This window comes from Balearica regulorum, chromosome Z, assembly GCF_011004875.1.
Source record: "Balearica regulorum gibbericeps isolate bBalReg1 chromosome Z, bBalReg1.pri, whole genome shotgun sequence".
NCBI classification, from domain to species: Eukaryota; Metazoa; Chordata; class Aves; order Gruiformes; family Gruidae; genus Balearica; species Balearica regulorum.
The window spans coordinates 22,627,401-22,647,740 of record NC_046220.1 but is presented as its reverse complement, the minus strand read 5'-3'; the positions used below and the strand labels follow the sequence as shown (position 1 = coordinate 22,647,740).

The 20,340-nt window shown below is 37.9% G+C and overlaps 1 protein-coding gene across 1 annotated transcript in view; it reads right to left on the bottom strand.

The window, feature by feature from the left end:
* Positions 1-2,234: 2,234 nt before the first annotated feature.
* PGGT1B (protein geranylgeranyltransferase type I subunit beta) overlaps positions 2,235-20,340 on the bottom strand; it is a 40,236-nt gene continuing 22,130 nt past the window's right edge. The window contains 7 exon segments of the mRNA XM_075740649.1: positions 2,235-2,789; positions 2,792-2,923; positions 7,679-7,787; positions 8,078-8,262; positions 9,850-9,895; positions 16,295-16,427; positions 19,187-19,338. Of these exon segments, the coding sequence (XP_075596764.1) occupies positions 2,743-2,789; positions 2,792-2,923; positions 7,679-7,787; positions 8,078-8,262; positions 9,850-9,895; positions 16,295-16,427; positions 19,187-19,338 (804 nt within the window). The 3' untranslated portion in view covers positions 2,235-2,742.

Here is a 20,340-nt window from a genome sequence, read left to right as displayed (position 1 = left end):
AACTCAGCATTTTGCAAGTCCAGATTTGCCCAAAGATAATCAAATACATCATTCCTCATGAAGCAAAGTGAGAAAGTATGGATTGAAAGCAGCCCTGAGGAGAAGGACTTGGGGGTATTGATTGATGAGAAGCTCAACATGAGCCAGCAGTGTGCGCCTGCAGCCCAGAAAGCCAACCGTGTCCTGGGCTGCATCAAAAGAAGTGTGACCAGCAGGTCGAGGGAGGTGATCCTGCCCCTCTACTCCGCTCTGGTGAGACCCCACCTGGAGTACTGCATCCAGCTCTGGGGGCCCCAAGACAAGAGAGACATGGAGCTGTTGGAGTGAGTCCAGAGGAGGGCCACAAAGTTGATCAGAGGGATGGAGCACCTCTCCTATGAGGACAGGCTGAGAGAGTTGGGATTGTTCAGCCTGGAGAAAAGGCGGCTCCGGGGAGATCTAATTGCGGCTTACCGGTACCTAAAGGGGCCTACAGGAAAGGTGGTGATGGACTGTTTATCAGGGAGTGTAGTGACAGGACAAGGGGTCATGGGTTTAAGCTGAAGGAGGGTCGATTTACAGTAGATGTGAAAAAGAAATTCTTTACTGTGAGGGTGGTGAGGCACTGGCACAGGTTGCCCAGAGAGGTTGTGGATGCCCCATCTCTGGAAGTGTTCAAGGCCAGGTTGGATGGGGCTTTGGGCAATGTGGTCTAGTGGAGGGTGTCCCTGCCCGTGGCAGGGGGGTTGGAACTAGATGATCTTTGAGGTCCCTTCCAACCCAAACTATTCTATGATTCTATGAAAGTATCAATATTTGGGCTGTTTCCCAGCAGAGACTTAGAGTACCTTACTCAACTCTTCTGAAATTCACAGCTACTTCTTCTAGCAGTCGGTGTACTAAACGCTAAAAACCTGGTAGACAGTTCTCCAGCAAGGCAGAGGCATGAGTAGGGATGGATAGCTACCATTACAACTCATCTTCCTTGTAACTTTACCATGTTCCAAAACTATCCCACTCTACATGGGTCAACTTGTGGCATCTGATGTCAAGGACAAGCAAATATTGTTGTGAATGACTTTTACCCGAAGGGGTTTGTTTGTTTTTAATGGATGCTCTTGCTCCCATGACCTGAGAGTCTTCTGTTCAGGGAAGCCACCTCAGCCTTTGCTGCCCAACATCCCATTAAGCCCCTCCAGGAAAATGGAGTTCCCAGAGGAAATGCTGTAGTGCACCCTCAGCCTGGTAGATCCTCTCTTTCAGAGATCTCTCCTATGCATTTTTATTTGCAGGTGAATTTCAGGTCATCTCAGGATGTGGGGAGTAAAACTGATTCCTAAGCTCTATCTTCCTCGCTTCACTCCCTCATGTTGCTTGAGTCAGTACATCCTTCTTGCTTTTGCCCCCATCTGTGTGTGCGCTTGTCCTAGGCAGCTCAAATCCTTCCCACCAGTTTGGTTCCACTCTTACTCCACATTCCCTTCCCTGTTTTTCTCTTGCCTCCACCCTCCATATCTCCCAGTTTTAAGACTCTGTTACTCTGCACCAGTCCTACTCAAGCAGCCATTCCCTCTACACTACCCCAGGGCTATATCCTGTCTCTTTGGGCTCAGCAGTGGCAAATGGTGCACGAATCTGGCTTAAGAGGTCTTCAGTTATCTGTTTGGAAGTCCTTTAGAAAAAAGATGTGCCTTAGTGACTGGCAAGTACAGACATCCTGGTGTCTACTGTATACCTGAAATGCACAAACTGAGCTGCCACAAATGCAACAGCTGCAAAGTTATTTGGTTTGATTCTGAGCAGCATTTCAAGCTTAGGAATTAAGGCACTATTGATAAATAAGCTGAGAAAGTTCATATTTTTAACAGTAAACCACTGCCACTTACTTTAAAGCCCAATGTTTCATTCTTTACACTGAATGGTTAAGAAACTTGGAATTATGTCACACTAAAAGGGAAATACGTATAAAAATAATCAGAGTGCAGTTGTACAATTTTAATGTATTGCAAAGGCTTGACTTCAGAAACAGGTTTTAATGCTACTCTGGCACACGGCTACTCATCCAAAAGACTGTGTAGAGTATATCTTACTGACATACATCAGTATACCACACTCTTAATGAATTTCACATGAAGAAAGTATTTCAGATGAAAACTCTATGTCTAGCTAACAATCCACTGCATCTGTGTAGAAGCTACTCAGGAGAATTATGAAATCCATTTAGTAAGGCCACACAATTTTAGAAGTCCAGTATATTGAATAAAATAATTTTTTTTTTTTAACAAAGTTTATGGAATCTGAAAGTAGATGATAAAAGGTAACTTTTAACTGAGACTTAATATGGGAGATTCTCTACCGAAAAATATGTCAAACATTAAGATCATCAAGAACTCCAAGGTTCTGTGCTATACTGTATGATATGTAAACAGATTTTGAAAATACTTTCCTATTATATATTTTGACGTAGTATGCACAAATTTAAAAAAATAAAAATGAAGTTTAAACGCCTCAAGGGATTTCTTAGAAGTAAAGCCATTTGAAGAGCCATTTATAGTCTGTGGTGACAAACTTCTATATAATCAAAATATTTCCTTTTTTTCACAATGCAAAATAACCTGCTGAAGGCAACTCCCTATCGAAGTGATGCCAGCAACACATATCTGATTGTATGACTCCGGCACTTAAAAGAGCACATTGGTTATACATGGCTTTTAACCTTGGGCTACAATTACGCTACCAGAACTAAATTCAAGTCTAAATCAGTCATGTAGAGAGGTGTGTGTTGTCTGAACACTGTTTAGAGTCCTTGTTTTCCAGATCTGATGAAGGTGGTGAAGGCGCTCTGAGGTTCTTGTGCTTACATTCAGGGCGGGATGAACTTTGCAAATACCAGGTTCTCCAATTAACGACAAACCGCAGATCCCAAAGTATGCATGTAAAGCATCTGAAAGAAGGACAGAAAAGGAAAAAGAAAAAATTATGTCAGGCTGTCACAGCCAAGTGCTCCTGGTTTCCAACACTCCTGAGTACTTACAGCCAAGAAAACAAACACATCCTGCATTTTAAATGTGAGTTTTGACAGAAGAAATCAATTTCTGCCCAAAGTCACCAGTGTGAACTGACAGTCTGCAATCTCTAAAACTAGAGTCTAGTTTTGTTTTATAACAGTTCTTGCCCGCTACTTTATTTCCTCTAAGTGTTCAGGCCAAACAGCAAAAGAATTTGTAGAGCTGGAAATAATTTCTGTACACAAAGCAGTTATTTTTCCCCAAACATGAAACATTTTTTTGACTGATTGCTTGATGAACAGCTGACTAATGAAACACTAAGTGCCAATAGCTGCCAAACAGCAAGATTTAGAAGTAAGAAAGAAGTCATCACTTTACCTAGCTCCCCCCCTTCCTGGGAGAATACCCTAAGGATAGGAATGAGGTGGCTTGATCAGCCGTAACAGATGACTGCCACCAAAAAAGGGATGCTCTTCTTCCCCTGTCCCATGCTGCTCCTGCTGCCTACCTTATACCAGCACTACAGCTTGCTGAACACCCTCCATGACCTAAAGCAATTGAAAAAACATGGAAGAAAATTAACCCAAGCAGGAGAAAATGGACAGTTTTCTGACATTTTAGTGAATTAAACTGGTTTGCAGAAGGTTTTGATATACACCAAAGCTAGTGCAAAAAGGAGAAAGGATGTGCAGCTGTACTGGGGGAAGCTGGGAGGAAGAGAAGTGAGCCTGCCTCCTCTGGCAGCAAGCCATTAGATTGGATTATCTGCCCATGAAATCACAGGCTGAAGATGGAAAGAGGATGTGAACTTCATATACCCCTTACAAATTCTCAACACTTAGTAATCTTTTGGAGGTATCAGTAAATTGACATTACCAGAAAGTATCTGGACAGAGAGACGCTGGTTCTGCTTATCAGCACTAACATGCAGAGAAAAGCATCCTCAGCAGATAGAGCTCCTACTGACCTTGCAGAAAGTATGTCACACAAGGAAACCTCAACTTCAGGAAATGTAGTATATTAACCCCTGTGGACAGCTGCACTGATATGCACTAAAAAACATATACAAACCTAAATACCTGTATATGGCTATGTGGTTGGTTTAACAGCAAAGTTCAACAGTTTGGCAAATCCATGCTGACTTAATACTGAAATTAGTTCTAGCCAAAACATACGTATGCAGCCTGTGTACTGCTCTGTTTCAAGCTGTGAAATACACCAAGCTTTTCAAGGTCAAAAAACATAGGTCCAAATATTTTGTTTCATAAGTCACAAATACAGAATGCAGCATGCAACCTTGCACCTGCGTGGCTGTTGTCTTAAAAACATAACAAAGTAATGTGTATTTATACTTCTACAAGAACAAATCTCACTTCATCGTTCTCCATGCAGTGACTGCGAACAGTCATTTTCATCCTCTCACTCTTACCTTAAATCTTCTGATCTTTCTCTTGCAAAACCTGTAATTCACATGTGCTTCCAATTCTTTTATATTGTGTATCATTTAAAAATAACAGGCAAGATGCATCAGAGTTGAGGCATGACCTCCTGGGGCATGCAGCAGTACATCCAGTAATTTAAAATAAAAGTTTATTTAAATCTAGTCATGACTTATGCACAAGTCTGAAAAACAACCCAAATCGCTCAGGTATGTACTCTAGTGCAATGTTGTGGATTAACCCTGGTAGGCAGCTAAGCACTGCACAGTCGCTTGCTCACTTCCCCCCCTCCACCCCCAGTGGGAGGAGAGGAAAGGAACAGTAAAAGTGAGAAAACTCATGGGTCGAGATAACGACAGTTTATAGGGAAAGCAAAAGCTGTGGATGTAAGAAAAGCAAAATAAGGAATTCATTCACTACATCCCATCAGCAGGCAGGTATTTAGCCACTTCCCAGAAAAACACTGTAGCTCCAAACATCTCCCCGCTTCCTTCTTCTTCCTCCAGCTCTTATGGCTAAGCACAATGCCACGCGGTATGGGGTACCCCTGTGGTCAGTGGGGGCAGCTGTCCTGGCTGTGCCCTGTCCCAACTTCTTGTGCACCCCCAGTCTGCTCACTAGTAGGGCAGCATAGGAAACAGAAAAGGCCTTGACACTGTGTAAGCATTGCTCTACAACAGCTAAAACATCAGCTGTTTTGATACTGTTTTGGCCACAAATACAAAACACAGCACCATGTGGTCTGCTAGGAAGAAAATTAACACCATCAAACCACATTAATATGGTTTAATGTTTGTCACAAGTAGCATTAATACAAGGTAGCAGATCTAACTGCTTAACATGAAAGACTTGGGAAAAAACTACGTATCAGTCACTTGTAAACAAAGAACAAATACAGTATGTGTTCAGTTCTGAAGTATGAATCTCCCTACTAAGCCAGTGTCTGTGCTTGCTTTCTAAAACAGTACTACTACTACTACAATTATATTCAGAAGATTTTTCAGACAAAAGTTTTTCCTGTATTTGACAACCTGCAGACAAACAAAACAACAGTCATGTCCTGATTCACTTTGTTATGCTCATGTTTTCAGAGGATTACTAGCATTTAAGAGTCTTTTGACTTTTTAAATTTATTTTCAAAGGCAAAAAAGTTTTCTAAGCTCACTGCTCCATAAGCACACTGGTCCAAACACTATTTTAAATCAAGAAAAAGTTTTAAATAATGCTGCTGGCCTCCAGAACCAACAATGTATTGGTATCTGTTAGCATGGGAACATTAGGACTACGAAAGAATGTTTCTCCGAATCATCAGTTGTGAGAAGTTACTTGCAACTTTGGAAGTCCATGTAATACATAGATTATCACAAGCAGTTAACTGTTTTCTGCAATTTCTTCTAGTCTTCCTAAAAACAGTATTGCACAGCAACGAGTTGACTATCCAAATTTAAACAGAGCTTTTATAAAGTAGGACCTACAGAAATTCAAATTCTGAATCCATCATAGAAAGCACTTTTGAAAAAATTGGCATATTCTTACTTTGCAAACTTTCCCTGGAGTATTCTGTCACATCTGAGTTTTGCAAGGAAACCAAACTGAGGCCACTGTTATCAGCTTTACAAATGCTAAATGCTTTAAGGAGAATGAATCATTTCTGTATATATTCAGTCTCAACAGAACTATTAACTCATTTGCAAGATGACCCACAGCACTTGCGTTACCTTCACATTTTCCATTTACACTGAAGTCAAGAGGACTGTGTACACGTAATCAACAGTAGGCTTTTGAGAACAATTGAGCTGCACAGATGCTTCACGTTAGTAAACTGTGAGATCTTTATTGTGGAGACATACAATGATCAAAAGACAATTTGCCTTCCAGATACTAGACTGAGCTTGTAGGAAGCTCAGCCGTGTATATATGACAATAAAATCACAGTTCCATAGAAACAGTCTTTACAATGCTGCATTAATAGTCATTCTTCACGTTAGAACTGCATTAACTTTTCACTCTTTCTTCAAAACATGAACACAGACTTAGGTCACCATCTGCCTGAGGAAAAAATGCTGCAATAAGCCCACCTATCACAACAAAACAAAAGAGAAGGCAAAACCTTGCTTTATAGGAAACAGCAGCATTGAGGCTGGCACACCACACGGATCAAAGGAAAACAGCTTTATTGCTAGTCTTGCCTTTCTCAAATCTTATCTCAAACAATCACAGCTACGCTGAAAGACAGGCTAAGAAACTTGGCACATGACTGGGGTTCTAAACAGATTTTTTTAATTTCTAGCTCACTAAGTAAATGGTTCATCAAGATAAACAAGAAATATTTCCTCCAAGTGATACAGACCGATCTATATAAAGCAGAGTAAATACAGCTAAGTCCTCAGGAATCCTAAGCTGGTGTTCAGGGGAGTGGGGGGAACACATCTATCACAAGCAGTGTGGTTTTAGTGCGGGTCTACTTGGAAAAATTTTCAACTGTTGTTCAGAATGAAATGATGAAAAGCTAAGATATCAGGGCACAAATTCTGAACAGACACATCTTTTGATATGACTAAATTTTTATCTTATTTGGTCACAGTTTACAGACTGTTTATCTTCCCTGAACAAAATGCCACTGGGCAACACTACTAGTACAAGGTTTGTTTTCACAAATAAAAAGGTTTGCAATATGTTGAATTCTAGCATCTTTTAAAATTATGTCAAATTAAATGATTTTAGCTTCAAGTTTTTCACTACTTCAAATTATCCACTTCCAAAAGGATAATAATTAACTTTCAGATATACTACATGTAATTGCTAGATGCAACTACAATCTGTAAATCATAATATGTAACTATGTAACTTTGACTATTTTTACATACATTGATGTCTTCTGAATAAGCTTAAAGGATTTATTAAGGAAACAAATGTTTTGAATTATTTTACTCAGATGATTTACAAAGACACCCGCTGCATGATATTCCCTTGAACTACAGGTAAACACATACGGAAAGGCTTGTCCAGCTTTAAATAGACAGTAATACTCTTTTAGCAATAGTCTAAACAACAACAGCTCACTTGCTTTGTGGCTGAGCAAGGAAAAACCATACCTCTATCCACATAAATCTCATTATATTTTAAGGGGCTTTTTCCATTTTTTGAAGGAGGCTGAGGAGAAAACTTCCTTTATGCCTCTCAGATGTCTGACTGCTGGAATGAATTTCTAGCTTAGAAGACACTCACCATAATTTTGAAAAGTGAATTTACCTGGATGGCTGTCTGGCCACTTGGCAAATCCACCAACAAGGCGATCTTGAGTTGACAGGATGTAATTTCGGTTTTTCTCAAAATTTGTATATTGGAATATGTTCAAGAGCTGAAAAGAAATTAAACCATTACGGTAATAATCTAAATCTTAGTATATTTTTAATACTAAAATATAATGCCTATTTATGAGATAAGCAGTGATAGCAGATAGCACTAATCTTGTAAACCTCCATAGCACTAATCTGGTAAACCTACATTTTTGTGAGATGAAAGACATTTATAGTGATCTGTGCATATTCATGCACTTGTGTCAAATATGTAAATCTTTCAAGCAAAGAAGAGATACGATGCTTAAAGAAATCAAAATGAGTCAGTAACTATCCTGTAGCTATTCTTTACCTTCAATGTTGCTCCCACCCAAAAGGAATAGCAAGTGTCTACAGGTTTGTTGGGTCGTCCATGGTAGCCATTCTGTTGTCTCATTATACACCACCTTCTTATTCTGTTCAGTTCTTTTTCCGAAAAAACTTCCTCCAGTTTACCCATCAAACACAGCGATGCAATACCACAAAACGTAGAGCCACCTGTGAAGAGAGAATTCTTTTTGCAATGGTTTGATACCCAGATTTTCACTGAAGCATCTATGATCTCAGTCAGAACTTTAACTAGGGTAGTGACAATTAAATCAATGGATTTTTAAAAGTATGCAAGTATTAATTTTAAGTCTAAAGTCCAAATAAATAAAACACTTTAGTTCAGCACGCATGTCAAAGGTGAAAAAAACCTCATCCCAATTCTTGCACAAATAAACCTGAATTGATTTTCTTAAAGCTGGGTTGCCTCTCAGTGCTGCACAATTTACATTACACAGTGGTCCAGAAATAAGTAAACTGCAATGCAACAGAAAACATTTCTTCATAAGTAACTTAAAAAAGAAAGCTATTGGGATGCCAACAATCAGACTGAAGCAAAGATGCCAAAGGCAGTCTCAGACACAATCCCCAGAGAATATAAACAGACAGAAGTGTCTGATGAGCAGAAAGAAAATTAAGGAAAAAAGAAAGGCATGGTTAATACTATGAAAAGACTGCTGGACTCTCATGGTTGTAATAAATACAAATTATGCTTCTAAGGAATTTTTTGTTGTCAAGGAAACTGCACAGTAAAATGTGGAATTAGAAGTGAAACTCATGTTCTTTGTCTGTGTATCATGGCCATCACTTTTTAAAGCCCATCAAGACATTATGAGTCTATTACCTGATATGATAAAATTACAGCCTGGGAAAGACCATAAGCTAGCTATTGATATAAGACCTGGGGCCCAAAGTTTCTTACATTATCGTGATGCTAGAAGACCCCAGGAACTCTAAAGTTATTTTCATCCTGGTGCTGAAACACAGCAGCAACAGGATGCTGAAGTAACACTATCTGTTATCACTAGCATTCTACACTTACTTAGTTAACTCATTTGTTAAATATGTAAGGGTATAATTTGAGTTCTTCAACTTTATCCAGCCTGCAGGACGAAAAAAGATGCAATCCTATCAAAGCTCAATAGTAAGGATAAAGCTAGCAAACATTTGATAGATTTATTATCAGTCACATAAAAGTCAATAGTTTCTCTGTCACAAGCAGACCACTACTTCATGGCACAGAAACATTGTGTTTAAAAATACCAGTCTGTTGGGAATTCCTATCTTCACAACTAACAACTGTTTACAAAAAAATAACTGCCGCTTCAAGATTTGAGAGCCCAATGAATGCTGTAATCTATCAGAGGAAACGTTTCTAGGTTTTACTAAAAGCTGCTGAAATTGGAGATTGTCAGGTGCATTGCACAAAATCTCTTGCCGATAAATCCGGAGTAGCAATGGTACATGTGGAAAAAGTTTGTTCTGTCAGCAAGAGATGAGAACCACAGCCAACACTTTTCAACAAAACATTCAAGAGGTAAGATTCATGGAGTTGATATATTAAGAGCCCATCTGGCCTGATATTAAGCTGGAACTAAGGGAAGAAGACAGATGATATTCTGAGGCATGTTTCAAGATTTACTGCTCCTCATCCCACTTCCTTAAAATAAGGAAAGAAGGAAAGGCATGACCTGCACCTCTTGCAGCATTTTCAACCCCAGTCTTAAAAATAGGCATAGAACATTTTAACATTCTTACCATGTGATTCTAGTCCAGCTCCCTGTGCCAAGCCGTTATCATAAGACTGAAGGGAAAAAAAACCCCCACAAACCAGTTACTTTAAAACCAAATCACTTTCACAGACATTGCAATTTCTCAGTTTACTAGCAAAATTATAATCAGACCATAACCACCATTTCAATCTGATTAAATTCTGAACCTATGCCTCAAAAAGCTCTTGGCACAAAACAGTTAACAAATCAGCCTTGTTTCAATGCAGGCAGCTTTTACGACTTTCATGGAGTTCATTTTAGTTTGTGACGTATGTCAAAATGGGTAAACATGTCTTTGCCAAAAAGGGAAAGCATGTGATGCAGATAGCCATTAAATAAAAAAACCCACAACAAAAACACAAAATTTTTTTGTCTTTATAAAAAGAGAAAATGGGTATGTAATTCCAAACAAAATTAAATGGATAAATTAAATCTGTCTCTAACCCAAAAGCTGGTTAACATACAAAAAGGCAAAATGTACTACTGTGTGTACAATACTCAAGTACAAGAAATGCTTTAGTAAGGAGCAAGAACATTAGGCTTTAAAAAAAACTGGGGAGAGGAGAAACCAGAAGCGACAACATAATAAAGCATACTACTGGACTAAACTTAACCTGCTCTAGAAAATACTACTGTTAAAAAATATCTTAACAATGCTGAAAAATCACTTTAAGTGAAAGAAAAAGGAGAAACTTGAGTCTGACAAACAAAGCACCAAGAATATAGTACACCTGTGTTATGAGCAATCTTACAGCAGATGGTATTGTATATGTAAGAATAACAATCTTTCTTCCCTGAAAATTCATTAAATCATTTTGCATGATAAGAAAGAAGAGATCAGAGTAAGCAATTCATAAAATGGAAAATGTTTATTTTACAAGAGTTCATTGAATACTTAATAAATAATCACTGGACAAATACCAAGCTGATAAGTAGGAACAAAAATGAAATTTAACTTTTCAAGTCCAATTACACGGTCCTATATCTTCTATATTAACTGCTCAATTAATGATTGGTTCAATATCTGGACAGTTAGAAAGCAATGTTAACTGCCCCCCACCCCTGATACTAACTAGGAATTTCTCATGTTTTCTACAAAACATTTAACAGTGGCTAGTGGATACAGGGCACCTTGACAGACCACTAACGACTCCCGTAGTTCTAACCAAAGAATGGCTACAGGAGCTAGCATGTCTTTAGTAATGACCTAAGGATTATTTTGTAGATCTGTTTTTAAAGCTGACATTGGCAAGAAAAAAGGAAACAGAAGCACACACACAAGCTACATTAAAACTATATTCCTCAGTTTTTGAGTTGTTTCTGCAAGTTGAAGCAATTTTAAAGACTAACATCTGATACATACACTTCAAGCTGCAGCTTGACCTGAACCATTCGACTTTAAGTAATCCCTGTGAACATCTGAATATTGAAACACGCAGTGTAAAGTTACTTTAAACTCCTTGCACTGCCATTTGAGAATGCAATCCAAATGTGCTACCACACTCCACAGGCCCATTAATTGCTAAGCACAGGCAAGCTGATTAACAAAGCTATGCTGGCAAAGCTAATTAACTCTACAAACAGCAATTGTAAGAGGAGGTGGTTTGCTTTACGTATGACAAACTAATTAGCTCTGGAGAAAAGCTGTTAAGTGTGCATCCCAGTGTACAATGTTGGGCTGCACCATTAGCTTGAAAATTTAATAGACAATAGTCGACCTTTGGCTGACTGGTGCCTATTTATTTATACACAGCAGCTGCTCTTTCGGGACTTATGTGCATTAAAGATTTAGGGAAATATTTTTCTTTGTCCTTTTGAAAAGACTCAGGAAATTATATGCAAAAGAGGCTCTAGGTTACTGCAACATGTAAACTGCATAATTAAATACTATCATCAGGAAATGTGTAAACCCATTTGGGTGCAATCTTTGCTTCACAGTCTACATGCTTCACAACCAGCTTAATTATATCAACAGACACATATACCTGCATTTCAAGAGGACTCCACTATACTTGAAGAAGCTAGAGAAGATTTAAAACTTTTTTGCAATATCTCTACTTAAAAAACAAATTTGCTGTAAACCAAGCAATATTACAAAGTGCAGTATTTTAGAGTCTGTGGAAGTCATTCAAAATTTCACCATCTTAGTGTCTGTTGTTTTTTGATTAGTGGTATATCAGACTTTGACTGTGAAAGGCAAAAATCAACCTATGCTGATAAAAATTGTGTGATTGGAACCTATTTTACTGACAGTAAAACTGATCGGGAATTATTTTTGTCATCAATATTGTATAAACACTTTTTAGTCAAGTCACAACAAGTGGGCCATCCATTCTGTATGAAGATTCAATTCTTTTTAACATGATTACTTTTCCAAATAAAGCAACACCATTGTTTCATGTTCCAATCTTCTGCTGTTCTTGACATGCCTAATTACACAACCCCCCTCCATCCTTCAGCTGTATTGAATTATCTGTCACAATTTTTTTACTGCATCACTAAAGAGAATAAATTCCAAAGACTAAGCTAAAAAATCCAGGAGCTTATTACAAAGATTACTGTGTTTAACTAGTCATGTTACCCTCCATCCAGATTAGTTGCACTTCACATGTATGCCAATTCGAATAACTAAAAAAAGGTTTGTGAACTATCACTTGGTTCATCTAAGTGCCAATGATGACATATGATAGTAAAACAAAACCACACCTTTCTGTCACAGCAGTTTACTACTAAGCAATGCAATTTCTTCTGTTTTGTAATTAATGGGAGTACCAGAATGTGGTAATACTGTAGCAAAACAGGAATAAACATTTGTCAGAAAGTCTATAGCAATATTCACTGTATAGTTAGTTATACAAGGAATAATAAATGAAATAATCTCGATTAGAATTTACTTTGAATTGTAATACAAAATCTTAACAGGAGAAATGAAGCTAATATTCTTGGATACCACATTTCATATTAATTGTATTTATTTAAGAAATACACTTTAAGAAATATTTAGTTTGTGTGACAGGTAATTGAATTGGAATCCATCTCAAGGAGGGTCACAGAAAGAGATAAATGAGGGGAAGGAACAACTACCACTGTGAAATGATTTTCACAAAGGGCTATTCCCCGAATGTTTGAGACTTCTTCAGACACATCTTCAACTCTGCGATGTAACCATGCAGGATGCAAAGATTTTGTGTACTTGCTTAGAAGTGCCAGACACTTTGCAACTGAGTAAGTGCACTGAAATATTGGTCTGAACAAGCAGTGCACACCTAGAAAACCCAAACAAAACTAGTGTACATGTGCATACCAGTGAATTAGCAGTATACCAACACTTTTGAAAAAGAAGTCCTACTGAACACAGTGTATAGTCAATCTACTAATTCACACTAAACCTGGGCAAAAATAGAGCATCTCTTGTTACACATTAGCATGTGCTAAGACTGCTGCCTACAGAACACTGCTGACAGGATCTCTTAAAGTTACTCTTGGAGCTAGCCAGGAAAAGATCCAGTCTTTGTGATAAGCCACAGTGTCTTCTGGACTTTTGACTGTGCCCAGACTCCAGTTTTACTTCACTGGTCAACTGAAGTATTGAGCCCTTCTAAGAGGTCTTATTCCATTCAGGCTTCAATTACTACTATTATTTTTTAAAGTGGTGTCAATTTTCCCAGTAGGAACGTAACAACTGGAATTTGCAGGTACAAATGCTAAGGCTCTAGAAGCAAACTATAAATTTGGTTCTAGATCACTGCAGACAGGAAATCTCCAGTGCCGTTTCACAGCTCCAAACTTTCAAAAAATCTCCACTTGCCTGGTCTACCAATGACGTCATATAATGCTCTCTAGTTCTTGTCTTAGAAATAATTGCTCCCTGCTCACTTCATCTTTTCAATGGTATGTATTACTTTACATACCTCTGTCACACTCCACATCTCACGTCCAGAATGAAGAGTCCTAGTAATATGAAATGCTCCTTTTATACAAGCTGGTTCATACCTCTGACAATTCAACTCAACCTCCTTTGTAACTTTTCCAGTTCCACAATATCCTTTGGGACAAAAACTGCACTGAAGTGTACAAAATTATAACTAAGAGTTGATGTATAGAAAACCACAATGAGGATTTTGCTCTTTGGTTTCGTTCTCTATTCTTTCTTAATATTTGATTTTCCTTTTGTGCCTCTGCTAAGCTATCTGATTAAAGGCTAATCCAGTAAACACAAGGATCAGAGAAGGAAGAACCCTCCTGACCTAATCAGTGAAAAGTGAACACCCTGACCCGGGTGCTCCTTCAGACTGTAAAAGGAGAACAGATAAATCATCATTCCTGGGTGAAACCCACCAAAAGGAGCCAGAAGGGATCCTCTCACCCTGAAAACCCATGCTAACTAAAGTGAGCTACTAACTACTGGGGTACAGGGGCTCTTATGGGATGCAGGGCAATAAAATTCTGGGATTGTATAAAACTTGTTACGGGGTGTTTTCTGGGGAATGCAGGGGTTGTGCACCACTTATGGGATGGCTAGGTAAAGGACCAATGGTGAGAAAGGGAAATATCAAAACAGACTGGGGAGGAACAAGCAAGGGAAAACAGAGGGAAAAGGGGGATAAAAGGTGCTAGTAGAGTGTGAACAGACTGCTGGTCCGTATGCTTGTATGCTTGAGCGCTGCCCTTGACTACCTCGGTCGGTCCAATACTTACTAATCCCATTTTTAACTATCTTCTGTGGACATGCACTATCTATTCCCAGTGTGTGCGCGCATGTGAATGCTAGCAAACTTCAGTTCCAAATAGCTGGTGGGTGAGACAGGTGGTCTGAGTACCAGCAACCAGAGTGGGACCACAAACCTCAGGGGCTTGTAGGCTGACCTGCTAGAAGCGGGGGAGATAAGGGCTCTGGGGGACAGCTGTTGGATGGACTGTCAGAATCAAGCGCAGAATCAAGGCTCTTTTTTTTTTCCACTTCACCACCACTGCAGCGAGAAGGCTGGAGGTGGGGAAGAAGTTGGGAGGGGACACAGTGAGGACAGCTGAATCCAACTGGCCAAAGGGATATTCCATGTGTTGTAACCTCACGCTCAGCAATAAAACTGAGGTAGCAGAAGAAGAAGAGGTGGGGAAGAGAGAGGTGTCTTCCAAGGTAGCTGATGTGTGGAGACTGGCTGGGCATCGGTCTGCTTGTGGGAGGCAGTGAGTGACTGATTGCCTTTGCATCACTCAGGGTTTTTCCTATTTTCTTCACTTAGCTAACTGTCTCTACCTTGATCCATGAGTTTCCTCGCTTTTGCTCTTCCTATTCTCTCCCTTGTCCTCCTGAGGGGTGTCAGGGAGAGTAAGCAGAATAGAAACATATTAGAAGGCGCTAAAAGCAAATTAGGTGTGATAGTATAAAGTGTTATTCATATGCTCAATTCCAGTATGCAGGCTAATGTCATGAATGCACAATGTATGAATTAGATTGATTTAAAATTTTTTAAAAAAGAAATATGAAGAAAATTAGGTTCCTAACCAGTGTGCCAGAAAGCTTGTGATGTACAGTAGGAAATGTTTATGCATCTACCTACCTCCTTAAAAAATAAACAAAAAATAAAACCCAATTTGGTCTGAAGCAGGAGATTAAGTCTTTTTTAGACTTGTTTCTTACTTAAATTTTACAATCTCACTGCTGGCAGCAACTACTAACACATACTGGTTTACAACAGAAGTTGTATGTCATCATAAATTTGGCTCTTTGTGGATTGGAAGAGTTTACTATGTATATTTACTCACATTCAGGGAACTGTAGTTTTCAAGCTTACTCAGCTTCTTTGAAAAACATTTATTTTAATCTTGGAAAATAAAACTCAATTAAACTAAAGAAAACATAATGAAAAAAACCTGAGAAGTCTTTTGCTCCAACCAAATACGGAGACAACTTGCACAGATGCAGAAAAAAATGTGTATATGATACACATTCCAAACATCTAATAAATAAAAAATGAAGTGCATGTTTGGAAACACTTATTAAGCTTGACCTAATGTCAATAATTAGTTTCTCCTTTGATTCTGTATCTTGTTTAAAAAGCAGGACTACAGCTCATTGAAATGTGAGGATTTCATTGATGCAGTGCTTTATTTATGTTATAGGAACATCAGGACCCAGTTTTCAAAAACTTGCTTTCAATTTTAAACTGAGTTTTAAAGAAAAAAATATCGGATTTAATTTGCAGTGAACATACACACCAAATAAAACTATCTTGCTAATACACACATCACAATGAAAATACAAATGCAAAAAACAATATACTTTTTCATTTTTAACTCACTAAAGTAGGAACAGGAAAGAAATAAATTACCATAATATTTCAATTTGGATGGAGAGATTTTTAGTCATAATTAAGAAATAAAGCTAGTAACTTTAAAATGTAGTAAGAAATAACACTGCAAATACTCACCATACTTCTTCTAATGTAGTCTATTGCTTTTTTCATATCCATGCCTGACCAGTTATCGAGCATGTAGCAGATACAGGAAGCACAGTACACAAACCTCATATCATTCTCACTTCCTTCCAGCACTGCACAGAAACTGAAAAAAATGTTTCTGCCATTATACACTGTACAGCCTGGTATATCAGAAAATATGAAAAGCAGTTTAAGGAATTGCATAAGTTTTCCCTTCAGAATGAGTTACTTCTATTTACAATATCCACATAAATATAACCCAAAGCTATGCTAGATTTTCTTTACAGAAGATGTGATTCTAACTAAGCCAAGAAAAATGAATAGAATTATTAACGTTTAGGGGCTTGTGTGACTTTATTTCCAGCAATGTAATGACACTGATATTTATTTATTCTAAGATGTTAGCGCTTACATTCTTTCACCTATCACAGTTTATACTGGTGTGTGAGTTAATCATTTCAACGTTTACTATTCTTGGCAGAATTCTTTGCCTTCGTGGAAAACTTGACAGCTCACAACGTTTTCTTTTCTGTCTGCAACTTCAGGATCAGTTTTCCATGTATGTACAAATGTAATTGATATTATTAATGATGATAATAACCTTCAATGTAGGTTTGATTTCTTATGGCTACAATCTTTCCAAAGTTTATGAACATTTTAAAGTTGTGGTATCTGGGTTATCTAGGTACAATTCTGTGCTCTCTCTGAGACCCTCAAAATGAAGATGAATGCTGTGATTTGCTGCCTGTCAAGCCTCCATTTGATTCAAAGACTAATTAGAATGTTTTAATGAATTAACCATTTGCAAGAAGCCAGCAAAATAGAGTATCTTTCTAAGTCCCCCTGACAGATCTCCTCTAAAAAAAAGGAAAGAAAAAAAAAAAGGTACTTCTGATTTTAAAGGTAGCTTTGTAAGTCTATCAGCACTATGACACCCCCTCTTTGACCCTGCAATTCAAGTATGCATCCCACTGTCTTCTTGCATAGAAAAGCCTCCAACATTTACTGGGAGAAACTTTCATCTCTCCTAATTGCAAGGGTGCCAGGCCCTGCTCTTTGCAGCTCAGATGGTGATGAACTCTATTGCTCTCTGGATATGGCACAGGACATTCTGGGAAACTTAACATCTGCCAGTACTATGTCCTCAGGGGACAACTGTATTGATTGTTATCCAGATATTTCAAATCACGTTCAGCTAAGGTAAGACAGAAATTAAAATACACGCATTTATTCACAGTGTAAAAAAAGACAACATAACTACATTTATTTTTAGGTTTTGTTTCTTCACACGTCTTCTATTAACTAAGACTAGCAGACATACTAGCGTAACAACAGAAAAATGTTTCTTTCCCTCATTCAGCTAACTTGCTGCTTCCATCTGGACAAGATGTTAGCTCAAGTTCTGGCCTTTGCACATCCTTCCCCTTTGGTGCAGTAAAAGTGGTTTTCATAGGTATGGAAATGTCTGTCACACTAGAAATTGACTCCTGCCAAAGCAACAATTCTATACCAGAGACGGGCAAAGTGCTCTGCTTTCCCTCTAGGGGCTAGCTGGCACTCTTCAGCAAGGCATATAAAACACAGGATCGTATATAAGAGTTATCAGTCTGTACGTTAAAGCCACACATTATACAAATGTGTAGAAAAGGTTAACTGCATGTAGCTTATTACTGTAATCAGGCAAGATGACAAGTAACTACTTAAGATGCTAGCGGGTTGGGAGCTAGCATATTCCTTTTGGATTTAACAACAAAAATGTCCAGCATACAATAGGAATGCTTAGAGCAATGGAACAGGCACCTTCACATGCCTGAAGAAACTGCAAACTACAGCAGATCAACAAATACATTTATATCTATCTGCATGCATGCATTAGGACTTGGCACATTAAGGTCGGTCTGCTGTTATAAATGACAGAAAATTATACATCATATAGCTCATATTCACTGCTTACATTCTGATCATTCTGGTGTTTTGCATTTGTTCTTTCTTTTTAAAAAAACATATGCAACACTGCATTTTAATAGTTGTAGTTTTAAAAAAAAAAAAGTAGTTTTAATTATAGGAGATGTCAGGGTGATACAAAGATATTTGACCAAAACAAAAGCTTTCTTAACTCATAAATGGTGACAACAATTTCCCTGGGCAGTCAAACATAACTCCTTTAGGAACAACACTTCTATAATTCTGCATTTCTTAAAGTACTCTTTCAAAAATTACATTCAGTAAAATTTAACAACACAGATAGATCATTTGCCCTAGCAGACGTTTTCATTAGCTACCAGCTTCAGCTTGCATTAAAAACAACCTACCAAATGAAGCAGATCAAGAGGTATATACCATCTATTAAAAATGCATGCAAAAAGGATGAATCTTACAATGAAGTTTAGTAATACTATATTTGTATCACAAGTAATATATAGGCTAATTTATCCTGTATATCAACATCTTGAATCTCTCAAAACTAAATAAAGCTCATCCTCCAACAAAGCAGAGCAAACATCAAGATAACAGTGTTCCAGGGCCCCGCAAAAACCAGAGAATATGAACACAAAAAACCTCACTTATCCAAAGGACAGAGTAGAAAAACTACTATCCCCAAGACATAAATCAATCCATTAACTTTCCAGTAATAAGTACCTACAATTGTAAGCAAAAATTGTCATTCTCTAATATGAAAGCAATCTGTAAACAAAGTGCTGTCTGGCCCTGTAAATGGGCATGTGTTCTATTACTTATACCTATTACTCACAAAAGTATTTTCTAATAGTAAGAAAATATTATACAGCTACTTTAATAAAATCCATTTTTCTTATGTTTCATTCCACACATGGGTTTTCTATTAACCCTCTGGAGAGTTGTAGAATATTAAATATCTTTTACCTTCCATCTTCCAGCTGGAGAGCTCTCAGTCCTGCCAGTAAAGCATTTTTATTTACTCGGCTTAAATCATCTCCAAGAATAACCAGACATGACAGACCTGTGTAAGTCATTGCTATGTGCCCACTATCATAGGGATGAGATATCCCTGGACCCTAGAAAAAGGAGGGGGGAAAATAAAAATATTGAAACATCAGATTACAGTCAAGCATTCATTTATAAAAAATAATTAAGAGGTAAGCAAAGTTATCTTCCCTTCACCCATTACGGTTAAACTGAAGGAATCCCACTCAACTTTTCTGAATCAAATGAAGCTACTTCATAGCTCTGCTACCCTTGTAAACAGTTGGTCAGTAGGAAGCTTTGGAACAAAGTTTTGCCAAGACTGATATTTATGCAAGACTTAAGAGATGGGATGTGCTCAATTGTACCTAAGTTTATCCTGACACACCACTAGGCATTAGCTTCCTGGCAGCTGGGTAAGCACTGTTAAACAGCCGAAACTCTGGAGGTTCCTTCCACAAAGACTTTACAATCTAATGATCTACAAGTAGAAAGCAGTGTGAGGGATTACTAGTAATTTCTCAGTCAACTGAAGCAATACCAAATTAGCTTCTCATCAACTTTCATGTCTTTTCTAAAACAATAATCAGAGCTTAAACGAAGTATTTATACAGCAAATAATGTCAGCTGGGAAGCTAAAATGAGACTTAAAGGCTGACTAGTCACACAATACAAATCAGAATAATGGGTGGGGGATTGATAAAGCTGTGCTAAAATTATCATTTTTCCTTCTGATATTTTATAGGCATGTCCTGGACTGTTCCACTTCATGACAACAGAAACCACATGTAACAAGATGACCTTGAATACTTGGGACGGTTCAATTTGGAACAACTGGAAGACAAGGTTTTAAAACAAGATAAAAGCTATTTGTCTCTACTGAGTAGTAGAGACAAGGAAGTTTTTAAACCACATTTAACTGGGATTATTGCCTAGTTAGCAGCCATTGCTATTTTGCAATTCATCCTAAAAACACATGCAAAAAGTAGCATAAAAACAAATTAAAGAAGATTATGTTATATGTATGTGGTATTTTTCAGGCAAGTCACACTTATTTCCAAAGCCAAGAAGCTTTGCTTCTAATAAGAAACTGG